General features: G+C 60.3%; 1 protein-coding gene across 5 annotated transcripts in view; it reads left to right on the top strand.

Annotated features, from left to right (window-relative positions):
- The first annotated feature begins 605 nt into the window (after positions 1–605).
- RNH1 (ribonuclease/angiogenin inhibitor 1) overlaps positions 606–11,182 on the top strand; it is a 13,108-nt gene continuing 2,531 nt past the window's right edge. Inside the window, exons 1-9 of one of the 5 annotated variants that reach the window (XM_017894002.1) lie at positions 778–1,297; positions 3,212–3,384; positions 5,603–5,774; positions 7,429–7,599; positions 8,078–8,248; positions 8,852–9,022; positions 9,102–9,272; positions 9,411–9,581; positions 9,873–10,043. In XM_017894002.1, coding sequence (XP_017749491.1) covers positions 5,689–5,774; positions 7,429–7,599; positions 8,078–8,248; positions 8,852–9,022; positions 9,102–9,272; positions 9,411–9,581; positions 9,873–10,043 — 1,112 coding nt within the window. In that variant the 5' untranslated portion in view covers positions 778–1,297; positions 3,212–3,384; positions 5,603–5,688. Of the gene's footprint in view, positions 1,298–3,141; positions 3,385–3,698; positions 3,728–5,602; positions 5,775–7,428; positions 7,600–8,077; positions 8,249–8,851; positions 9,023–9,101; positions 9,273–9,410; positions 9,582–9,872; positions 10,044–11,182 lie in introns of those variants that run through there. The other 4 variants (XM_017894001.1, XM_017894003.1, XM_017893999.1 and 1 more) reach the window with 4 other exon arrangements.

The following is an 11,182-nucleotide window of genomic DNA, read 5'->3' as shown; positions in this document are numbered from 1 at the left end:
GCCGCAGCTCTGCAGGCCTTGCGGGGTGGGGTCCCACGAAAGAAAGGCGCAGCCAATGGCCGGGACGGGCAGCGTGGTTCACCGGGCCGTGACTCCCTCGAGGGTCGCGATCTCGGCGCAAAGGAGCCTCTCTACTAAGGTGGCTTAGAGGCGCGACCCCGACAGGCGGAGCCGCCCCAGGGGGGCTTCTCCCGGGTCCCTCCTGTCCCGAGGCGGCCGCTTTCTCCGGGGGCCGCGCTCCATGCCCCAGCAAGGCCCGACCCGCGCCTGCGACTCCGCCTCCACGGCGCTGCAGCGCTGGACCCCGGCCGCCTCCTTCGAGGATTCTGAGGAATCGCTGAGACGTGTCTGCCAGTGATAGGCCACAGCACGCGCCCGCCAGGCCCCGCCCCCAGCACCAAGCCCCGCCTACCAGGGAGACGCACACGAGACCCCTCTCGCCCCCGCATCGAGCCTCGCCCCACCAAAGGCCCCGCCCCTGCGCCAAGACTGTACTTCGCCGAGCCCGCCCCGACTAGCCTTGCCCCCCCCTAGGCCCCGCCGCATCAAGGACTGCGCCCATCAGGCCCCCGCCCCTGAGCGCCGAGCCCGCCCAGTAGTCCCGGCCCCCCCCCCCCACCTGACGCGCGCCCACCAGCCGGACTTTTCCAACACTTCCGCGCGCTGACTCTGGCGGGCTGGAGCTGTGGACACGTTCGACCCGTTCTGCTGGCTCGAGAAGGAGTCGGCCGTCCGGGCCTCTGGTCTCCAGGCCCGTAACCGTCCGGCCAGTCGTCCCGAGGTCAGTAGCTCCAGGCGGGTGTGTCAGCCTGTAAGCCAGGCCTCGCCCACGGCCGGCCTTGGGTCGGGCTTTCGGAAGGCGCGCGCCCTGGCGCTACTGAGGCCCTGCTGCGCGGGCGATGGGCGCGCTCCCCGCGGCGGGGCGGGGTCGGGCGGGGGCAGGGGTCGGGGGCCGGCAAGGCGAGGCCGAGGTTGCGCTGGGCAGATGCGCCCCCCGGCGGACGTGGCGCTCCCTGAAGACGTCATCGCGCCGCGAGCTCCCTCTTGGGGCGCGCCGGAAGTCCCTGTGCGGGGTAGGGGGCGGTGCTGCGCCTACTTGGGTCGTCCTCGCGTGGCCGTCATGCCCCATAGTTCCTTAGATTCCAGAGAGCTACGCAAGCAATCTTGGTCCAGCCGAGCTTTCTTCCCCAAATCACGTAACCCTTGACCTTATTCCCCCAAAGAACCGGCCTCCCGGGAAGGACCGCCCTGGCGGAGAAGACTCGAACGGCTCCCACCGCCGGGCGTTGGGGGAAAGGTGGGCGGTCTCGGTCGTGCGAGGTCGGGGAGGGAGGGTCCTCCGCCCTCCATTGCGGAGCCTCGCTCTGGGACCACCGGGAGACCGGACGCCGGGCCGCGAAGCTACGGCCTGGGGCTGCGGGGAGGAGAGCAACAGAACTGGAAAGGCTCTTAGGGGCCGGCTTCAGGGCTGTCCCCAGGGTTGGCGGAAATGATGAAGGGGCCCCAGGCACATCGTGTTATTGGGCGAGGTTCCAGCCAAGGTGCCCACGCGCCTCGGGGGAAACCAGAGGACTTCTGCGCTGTTTTCCGAGGACAGTTTGGTAGTGTTTCAGAACGGCCTTAGAACCAGGCAGGCCCCCTTCTAGGAGGGTGGAAAGCCTAAAGATCTGAAAACAGTCTCAAGTGTCGTCTTAGCGATTGGTTTAGTAAACTGAATACAAGCGGGAGACTGCACACCATGTTGCCATTAAGAGTTACATTGGGGGCCGGGCGCGGTGGCTCAAGCCTGTAATCCCAGCACTTTGGGAGGCCGAGACGGGCGGATCACGAGGTCAGGAGATCGAGACCATCCTGGCTAACACGGTGAAACCTCGTTTCTACTAAAAATACAGAAACTAGCCGGGCCAGGTGGCGGGCGCCTGTAGTCCCAGCTACTCGGGAGGCTGAGGCAGGAGAATGGCGTGAACCCGGGAGGCAGAGCTTGCAGTGAGCTGAGATCCGGTCACTGCACTCCAGCCCGGGCGACAGAGCGAGACTCCGCCTCAAAAAAAAAGAAAAAAAGTTACACTGGGGCCGGGCGTAGTGGCTCACGCTTGTAATCCCAGGATTTTGGGAGTCCGAGGCGGGCGGATCACCTGAGGTCAGGAGTCCAAGAACGGCCTGGCCAACATGGTGAAACCCCGTCTCTACTAAAAATACAAAATTAGCCGGGCGTGGTGGCAGGCGCCTGTAATCCCAGCTACTTGGGAGGTTGAGATAGGAGAATCACTTGAACTCAGGAGGCGGAGGTTGCAGTGAGCGGAGATCATGCCACTGCACTCCAGCCTGGGTGACAAGAGCGAAACTCCGTCTCAAAAAAAAAAAAAGTTACATTTGGCTGGATGCGCTGGCACGCCTGTAATCCCAGCACTTAGGGAGGCCGAGGCGGGCAGATCTCTTGAGCCCAGGAGTTTGCGACCAGCCTGGCCAACATAGTGAGACCTGCGTCTCTACAAAAAATAGAAAAAATTAGCCAGTTGCGGTATTGAACTCTTGTAGTCCCAGCTACTTGGGATGCTGAGGCAGGAGGATCGCTGGAGCCCTGGAGGAGGAGGCTGCAGTGAGCTATTTTCTCATCCCTGCTATAACGAATTTGCCACAGATAGGTTGTTCATAGGCCTGGAGCTCAGAAGCCCAAAGTGAGTTTTAGGAGGTTAAAATCAAGGTGTTGGCAAGGGTAGTTGCTTCTGGAGGTTCCCAAGGAGAATCTGCTTTTCCGACTTCTAGAGGCCATCTTCTTCCATCTTCAAAACCTGCTGTCTCTGCATGAGAACCCTCATGATAATATGCCGGCCGCCCAGATACCCCAGGATAGCCTTCACATCTCAATATTCCTAATATTTGCAAAGTCCCTTTTGCCACGTAAGGTAATACCACAGGTTTGAAGATTAGGATGTTGACATCTTTCAGGGCCATTCTTATTTTTAAAAATATACTGTCGATAGTAATAGTTAAAATGTAAAATATTTGAAGGGATTTATTCGGAACCAAATATGAGTGACCGCGGCTGGTGGAGACCAGGGAACATGTGCCCAAGGTGGTTGGGGCAGCTTGGTTTTATACGTTTTAGAGAGACATGAGGCATCAATGAAATACATTTAAGATATACATTGGTTTGGTCCAGAAAGGCGGGACCAAACAAAGTATTTTTGAACATGTTTCCCGAGCTCAGGCATGAAGAACTCTTGACTGATGGAAACGGAGGGTGTGTCCAAAGTTTTCAGGAGGGCCCAGCGGCTCTCCAAAACCTCTCCTCACAGCCTCGCCCATTTCGCGTCAGCCACAACAACTCATCCTCAATCTGTTCCATCTTCTCCAGTCTGGTAGCAAAAAGGGGTGTCTCAGGTTTGCTTTATTTTAGTGTTTGGGGAATTCTTGGAATCCGGCCTGTTTGTGGGAGGAGGCAGGGGCTGCCAGAGCTGGAGGGATGGTCTGGGGGAAGGCGGGTGCAGGCGCCGGTTCCGGGAGATTAAGTGGAAAGGCTGGTTGGGGCCAGACAGTGGGAAACGGGATGCGGATGTCAGGCTTCACCCCCGACCGAGGGGGGAGTGGGGAAGCTGGGGTAGTAACTGGAACGAGGCCCGGGGGCTGGGCTGGGCTGGGCTGGAGGCTCCGCCCGCCCCGCCTGCCCCCGCCTGGGCAGTAGGAGCGCGAAGCGGCTCGGGCCTTGGGTCTGCGGCGGCGGCGGGTGAGCGTCCCGGGCTGAGCGGGCGCGGGCGGGGGCAGAGAGAGGCAGGGAAGACCCCCTCCGTGTTTTTCTGAGGTTCCCTCCCAGCCCTTTAGTATGCAGCAGGGTGTCCAGAACTAGCAGGTTCGAAGGACTCGACGCGGGCAGGGGTCCCAGGGACTGGGAACCTTTGCACGTTGCCTGAGCGTGGCCCGTGTCTCCCTAGAGGGTGGCCCTGCACCCCTCGGAGGTCGCCGTGTCCACGTCCCCATCACGTCGGAACCGAAGGACCTGAATTGGCCTCCAAACGGCCCCTCCATGTGGCTGCCCGGGCTGGGGGCTCAGGCCTTGGGCGCTGCGGAGACCTCCCCCTGTAAGGTTGAGAAGGTCTGGTCGCCGGATAAGGGACCGTTAGGGCCGCTGTTCAGACCCCTGCCTGGACCAAAGTAGGCTGCCGGCTGGTGGTGGCGGGTTCCTGAATGTGCTTTAGCCCTGGCTGTGTAGGGAGCCAGGGCCTCCTCCAGTCACAGAGAAGGGCGCTTACACCCACATTTTTATGGGATTCTCAGTGGGAACTGTGACCCACAGAGGTTCAGAAGGGCCTTCCTGGGATACAGCAGGGTCTGGCCAAGCCTGAGGGGTGGGGACGGGGCCACTCCCGCAGCCCTAGTTCCAGATGGTCACAGGAGCACTGGCCTCCCTGAGCTCCCACCAAGCTTTCCCAGGAGGAGGACACCCTGGGGCCACCTTTCATCTGGCTACAGAGGACACAGGAGTGTCAGGCTGGATTTCAGCCTGGGCAGCCGCCTGAGGCTCTCCTTCCCCCCCCCCCCCCACCCACAGTACCTCCCAATGACTAGATTCTGGAGTCAGAGTTTGGGTGACCACACCCTGGTTGGTTTTGCTTATGTGCTTCGGGTCGGGTGGACTCAGTCCCTCCACGTGGGGCCATAGGGTGTCACCGCCCTTTGCCACTGTCCTTGCAGGCCTGGCGCCCAGGCGTGTAGATCCGAGCCCATCCTTGCCTCTTTCCTCCTGGTTGGTACCAGGGGCCTCTTCCCTCCACTCATCCAGAGTGGACCAGCCGCCTCTGAACCAGCCCTGGGAAGAGGAGTGCCTGGCACACAGACTCAGGCAGCTGGGGGTGTCAGGGCACCAGGAACCTCCTGAGTGGTCCCGTTGGCTGTCTTTCTGAAGGGCAGCTGGGGTTGCGTCATTTCCTGGAGTGGATCCTGCCAGCTTCCTGGGGCTTTTGGATGAGAGCCCTCTCCCCACCCCTGCCCGCCCTTCCCCTCAGTGTGGCATCAGAGCTGCGGCTTCCAGGGAGCCCTCCTGGCCATCGAGCCTCCTCTCCAGATTCCTGCCCTGCTGTAGTCCCCAGGCCAGTGCTTGGCAGGTGCTCAGGGAATGTATCCACCTACTGAGGTTTGGGGTGGCTGTCTCTGCCTGACCACTTCCCTTCTCCAGGCCCCTGGCAGGTACCTGAGCTGTGCTCGCAGGGCTTCAGGAACCTCCTTCCATATTCAGGGCCTGTGCCTGGGGAGGTTTCAGGATGTGGCAGCCGTGCCCATCCCAGGCTGACCCTCCCAACTTGCCTGGCAGTCTGGCCTCTGGGCTGGTGTGCCATGGGACAGGGGATGTGCCCTGGCCTGGTGCAGAGTCCCCAGCCCCAGAAGGGGGCCATGGAAGCTGGCGTCTATGTTCCCAAGCTCTGCTGCCCATGGTGGCCTTTCTGGGGGTGGGTGCTGGTCCCTGCCCCCCGCCCCACTCCCGACGTCTGCTCCAGAGACAAAGGTGGGGAAGGTGCTGAAGAGGAAGTGTTTGCTCAGGGAGAGGCTGCGGCTCCTCCTGAAACATCAGCCCTGTGGGTCCTGTTTGGACTTTTCTCGTTTGCAGAATCTCCAGCCTGTGAAACTGTGACGGGATTTGGCCAAGACGTTCTCTTCCTTCTGCCTCCCACCCAGCCACTCTTCACCTCCACCATGAGCCTGGACATCCAGTGTGAGCAGCTGAGCGATGCTAGGTGGGCCGAGCTCCTCCCCCTGCTCCAGCAGTGCCAAGTGGTCAGGTACACTTGCCCTCGGGGTGGCCCTGGGTGCTGGCAGGGGCGGCTTGCGGGCGGCGGCTTCCTCTGAAGGGCACACTGTTCTGGAATGCCTTGTTTATGGACGTGAAGTGTAATTCCATGCAGCTTCCACGTGCATGAAATGTGATTCTTGTGATTCTTGTGCTTCTTGTCGACCATTTAGAAATGTAAAACCCATTCCAGGCTCATGCAGTGTGGGCCGGCACTGGCCAGTGGGTCTCTGGCTCTGGTGTCTCTGCGTGTTTCCCTCCCTTGGAGACACGAGGGCAGGACATAGCTTGGGTCCCCTCCGTGAGCCTCCGTGGGGCGCTGCCTGTCCCTGCCAAGCTAGGGGCTGGGAGTCCTTGGCCCTCGAGGTCCTCACAACCCCAGCGGCTTCACAAGCTGGACATGAGTGCCTGGGTGGGTCTCATCTTGTCTCTTTCTAGCTGATTATTTGAAGTAGCGTCAGGTTTGCGGAGGGTTGTGAGGACTGTATGGGGCTCCCTGGTGAGGTGGTCCTGTGTACCTGCGGACGCTAGCTCTGGCCCAGCACCTCCAGGCAGAGTCTGCTTTTCCGCCCTGCGCTTTTCTTCTTCCTGACTGGTCCAGGATTGCGTGGCCCTCAGTCCTCTGTCTCCTTAGCCCTCTTCACGTCTGTGACTGTCCCCTCATCTCTCTGGGCTCTGGTGGTCTGAGGGTCTGGCCGTGCTCCTGTAGGACGTCCTCTCTTGGGGCTTGTCTGACGGTTTCTCATGGTTGAAGTCCTGCATTTTTGGCAAGAATCCTCTTCACTGTGACACCACTGCCTTTCCTCCTGTGACCAATCAGTGGCTTCGAGAGATACTTTAAATTCTTTTTGTTTTTAGAGACAGGGCCTTGCTCTGTCGCCCAGGCTGGAGTGGCTCCATCATGGCTCCATCATGGCTCATGAAGCCTCGACCTCCTGGGCTCAAGCAATCCTCCTGCCTCAGCCTCTTGAGTAGCTGGGTTTACAGGCACCTGTCACCATGCCCAGCTTTTTGTATTTTTAGTAGAGACGGATTTCACCATGTTGGCCAGGCTGGTCTTGAACTCCTGACCTCAGGTGATGCCCACCTCGGCCTCCCAAAGTGCTGGGATTACAGGTGTGAGCCACCGTGCCCGGCCTGAATTTTGTAATTTCTTTCTTTCCTCCACCATTGATCAATTGTCATTCTTTTGTGAGCAAGACTTGGTTTTTTTCCTAGCTGTATTTATTCAGTTATTCATTTAATCAGGAAGGACTTGAGTATGTTTATTTGTCATGTTAGAAGCTGGTGTCACTGTTTATTTGCTCCTGTGTCTGAACTACCTGCTGCGTCCTGTTCCAGGCAGTTCCTGTAGGTGTTACCTCAGACAGGTTTGATTTTTTTCCCTAGAGACAGACCAGGAGCTTTTGTGCGTAGTGCCTCAGGGTTGGAGGTGAAGAGCACGTTAGGCCTCAGGCACATGTCTGCGTGCGTGCAAGCATCTTAAAACTTTCACAGAACAGTTCCTCCTCTTTTTTGTTTCCTTTTTGCAATGTCCTGTGTGACTTGCCTTGCTGTCTTCTGGGCCCACTGATGGGTTGTAATCTGCGCGTGGGGTAGTGGTGGAGCCTGAGCGTGGCCCGCATGACCCTGGGGTCTGGTTGTAGGCTGGACGACTGTGGCCTCACAGAGGCACGGTGCAGCGACATCAGCTCGGCACTCCGAGTCAACCCTGCACTGACAGAACTCAGCCTGCGTGGCAATGAGCTGGGTGATGCTGGCGTGCACTGCGTGCTCCAGGGCCTGCAGAACCCCTCCTGCAAGATCCAGAAGCTGAGGTGAGGTGGGGCCTAGCACTGCCTCTGGCCTGGTGCGGCCTGTTTTGGTAGCCTGGCAACAGGGGACAAAGCTGCCAGGGGCTCGTGGGCAGCTGTGGGTGGGCAGACGGTGGCAGCGGGCATTTCCAACATGAGCCAGAGGCACACAGGCCTGGTGGCCTCACAACAGGGGGACAGGGCCCCTCCTGCCTTGTCCCAGCCCCTGCGCCCAAGGTCTGGCCCCACCCACCATCCCTGGCCTTCCAGCATCACCACAGGACCCCTGCTGAAGGGTGTGTCTGCAGACAGGTTTCCCTGAGCCGAGCCACACGTGTGCCCTCCTTCACTCGGCCTGGAGACCCCAGAGCCCTGTCCAGGGAAGGAGCAGGCATATAGACCTACCGCCTGCAGAGCGCTGCTCCGGGCTCCGGACTCTGGCAGGCGAAGGGCGTGGCAGTTTGGCTCAGGGGAGCCCTGCTGACAGCCAGGTGTGCTCCAGCCTCCAGAACTGCTGCCTGACGGGGGCCGGCTGCGGGGTCCTGTCCAGCACGCTACGCTCCCTGCCCACCCTGCAGGAGCTGCACCTCAGTGACAACCTCTTGGGGGATGCAGGCCTGCAGCTGCTCTGCGAGGGACTCCTGGACCCCCAGTGCCGCCTCGAAAAGCTGCAGTGAGTTTGTCCCCTGCCCTGGGACCTGTGCTCTCCACTGCCTGTCCCCTGGCCAGCCCCCTGTACGGCACATCGCCCACTAGGAGCCATGAGGAGGGGACTCGGGTCCCAGGGTCCTTGTGGTGCTCTCCCCTCTCCGTGATGCTGGGACTGGGGGGATCTGTCATCGCCTGCCCTCCCCCTCCAGTTGCCCTTTGCAAGGCACAGCTGCCCCAGGACCTGACAGTGGGAACAGACCTGGCCGTGAGTCAGGCTCCACTCACCACCTCAGTGTGTGTGGGGGGCCCGGCCACTGTGAGTTGACCACAGCCTGGCACGTGCAGGCGGCCCTGCCCTCCAGAGGCTGGTTTCTTTCTCCTGGGCCTGGTTGGGCCCCGAGGTCCGAGGTCGGGGAGGGGGTGAGGGGTTTCCGGAAGGAATGCCAGTGTCCACAGAGGCCTGGGCCTCTGGATGAGTCTGGGGGGCCCTCAGCACTGCCACCTGATGCCTAGGCAGGAGAAGGCTGAGGGGTAGATGAGACACTAGCACCCCCCTGCACTCCCTCGCATCACACCCTTGGCTGGTGCACATTCCTGTGTGGTGCTAAGTTCAGCTATCCCCCAGGCTTGAGTATTGCAACCTCTCGGCTGCCAGCTGCGAGCCCCTGGCCTCCGTGCTCAGGGCCAAGCCGGACTTCAAGGAGCTCACGGTTAGCAACAACGACATCAATGAGGCCGGCGTCCGTGTGCTGTGTCAGGGCCTGAAGGACTCCCCCTGCCAGCTGGAGGCACTCAAGTAGGCCCTGGGCCTTGGGGAGGTGTGGGGTGTGGGCTGGGGGGTCCCATGCTGCTTCATGCGTGACCTGCGTCCCCAGGCTGGAGAGCTGTGGTATCACGTCAGACAACTGCCGGGACCTGTGCAGCATCGTGGCCTCCAAGGCCTCGCTGCGGGAGCTGGCCCTGGGCAGCAACAAGCTGGGTGATGTGGGCCTTGCAGAGCTGTGCCCAGGGCTGCTCCACCCCAGCTCCAGCCTCAGGACCCTGTGGTGAGTCACCTCCCCGAGGCCTCCTTCCTGGAGGGTAAGGGGCGGCGGGCTGTCCTCAGAGCCCTCCCCCACCCCCTGGGCTCACCTCAGGCCATGAGATGGCGCTGAGGAAAGTCTGGGGGGGTCCATGTCCTGCAGGATCTGGGAGTGTGGCATCACCGCCAAGGGCTGTGGGGATCTGTGCCGTGTCCTCAGGACCAAGGAGAGCCTGAAGGAGCTCAGCCTGGCCGGCAACGAGCTGGGGGACGAGGGTGCCCGGCTGCTGTGTGAGACTCTGCTGGAGCCCGGCTGCCAGCTGGAGTCACTGTGGTGAGTGTGGCTGTCGGGGCAGGCCCTGTCGCCCAAGAGAGGGCCAGGGTGACCAAGGAGACCAGGGGAGGTGCTGGGCTGAGATCTGACGTTCAGAATGCATGGGCCAGGGAGCAGCCTGTGGTTTGATAGTAACAGTGCTGGGGCTGAGGACCAGGTGCAGGTGCCCACACCTTGGGAGGCTCTCAGATGTTTTTGCTCAGGTCCATGTGGGGCCTTCAGGAGAAGGGTCAGTTGCAGCTGTGGGCCAGCCTGGTCCCTGCCAGGCCTCAGTCCTGTCTGTGTCCACAGGGTCAAGTCCTGCAGCTTCACAGCCGCCTGCTGCTCCCACTTCAGCTCGGTGCTGACCCAGAATAAGTTTCTCCTGGAGCTGCAAATAAGCAACAACAGGCTGGGGGATGCGGGCGTGCAGGAACTCTGCCAGGGCCTGGGCCAGCCCGGCTCCGTGCTGCGGGTGCTCTGGTGAGTGTGAGAGGGACACGAGTATGCATATTTGGGAGGTCATGTGCACGTATGTGAGCGCATGGGCGAGTGAGCGCAAGTGTCTGAGCACGAGTGTCCGTGTGTGAGCACATGGGTGAGAGTGAGCATGAGTGTACGTGTGTGCGAGCACGTGTGAGCATGAGTGTGCATGTGTGCGAGCACATGGGCGAGAGTGAGCGCAACTGTCCGTGTGTGAGCACATGTGGGTGTGAGCACGAGTGAGCATGAGTGTGTGAGGACGAGCGAGAGGAGTATCCTTGAGGGAATGTGAGTACAACTGCCTGTGTGTGAGTGCATGGGCAAGAGTGAGCACAAGTGTTCGTATGTGTGAGCACGAGTGTCCGTGTGTGTGAGCATGAGCGAGAGTGAGCACGAGTGTCCGTGTGTGAGAACGTGTGGGCATGACCGTGTGTGTGAACACATGGGCGAGAGTGAGCACGTGTCCGTGTATGTGAGCACGAGTGTGAGCACATGGGTGAGAACACGAGTGAGCACGTGTGAGCATGTGTGAGCACATGAGCGAGTGTGAGCACGTGTCCATGTGAGCATGATTGAGCACATGGGTGAAGAGTGAGCGAGAGCATGAGTGTCCATGTGAGCACGTGTGAGCATGATTGTGTGAGCACATGGGTGAGAGTGAGCACGACTGGGAGCACATGGGCGAGAGTGAGCATTAGTGTGTGTGTGAGCACGTGTCAGCACGAGTGTGCGTGTGCACACGGGTGAGAGCGAGCATGCATGTTCATGGGCTGGGCAAGGCAGGGTGGCGGCACCACTTTGAGTTCTCATTTTAACGTTGAAAGAGGTCACAGTTCATGAAACCTGAGAGCTTTATGGGGCTCTAGCCCACCTGGTCACCCTGTGGTCCATCTTCGTGGAAGCCCCGCCCACCTTCCTCCCATGCCCCGCCTACCTTCCTCCCATGCGGGAACCCGCCCGCTTCAGGATGTCTTTCCAGGTTTCCTCCCTTTGTTAAAGCACGTTCTCTTGCAGCTTCCTAGGAAAGGGTTCTGCAGAAGGTAATTTTTGGAGGCCTTGTGCCCCTGCTCTGCCCTTGGATCATTTAGCCGGGTATAGCGTGTGCCACTGTGTCCAGCTTTTTTTTTTTTTTTTTTTTT

The sequence above is a fragment of the Rhinopithecus bieti genome, unplaced genomic scaffold (genome assembly GCF_001698545.2).
Source record: "Rhinopithecus bieti isolate Rb0 unplaced genomic scaffold, ASM169854v2 scaffold_25906, whole genome shotgun sequence".
Taxonomy (NCBI): domain Eukaryota; kingdom Metazoa; phylum Chordata; class Mammalia; order Primates; family Cercopithecidae; genus Rhinopithecus; species Rhinopithecus bieti.
The sequence above is the reverse complement of the archived record's forward strand: the minus strand, read 5'-3'. Positions and strand labels throughout refer to the sequence as shown.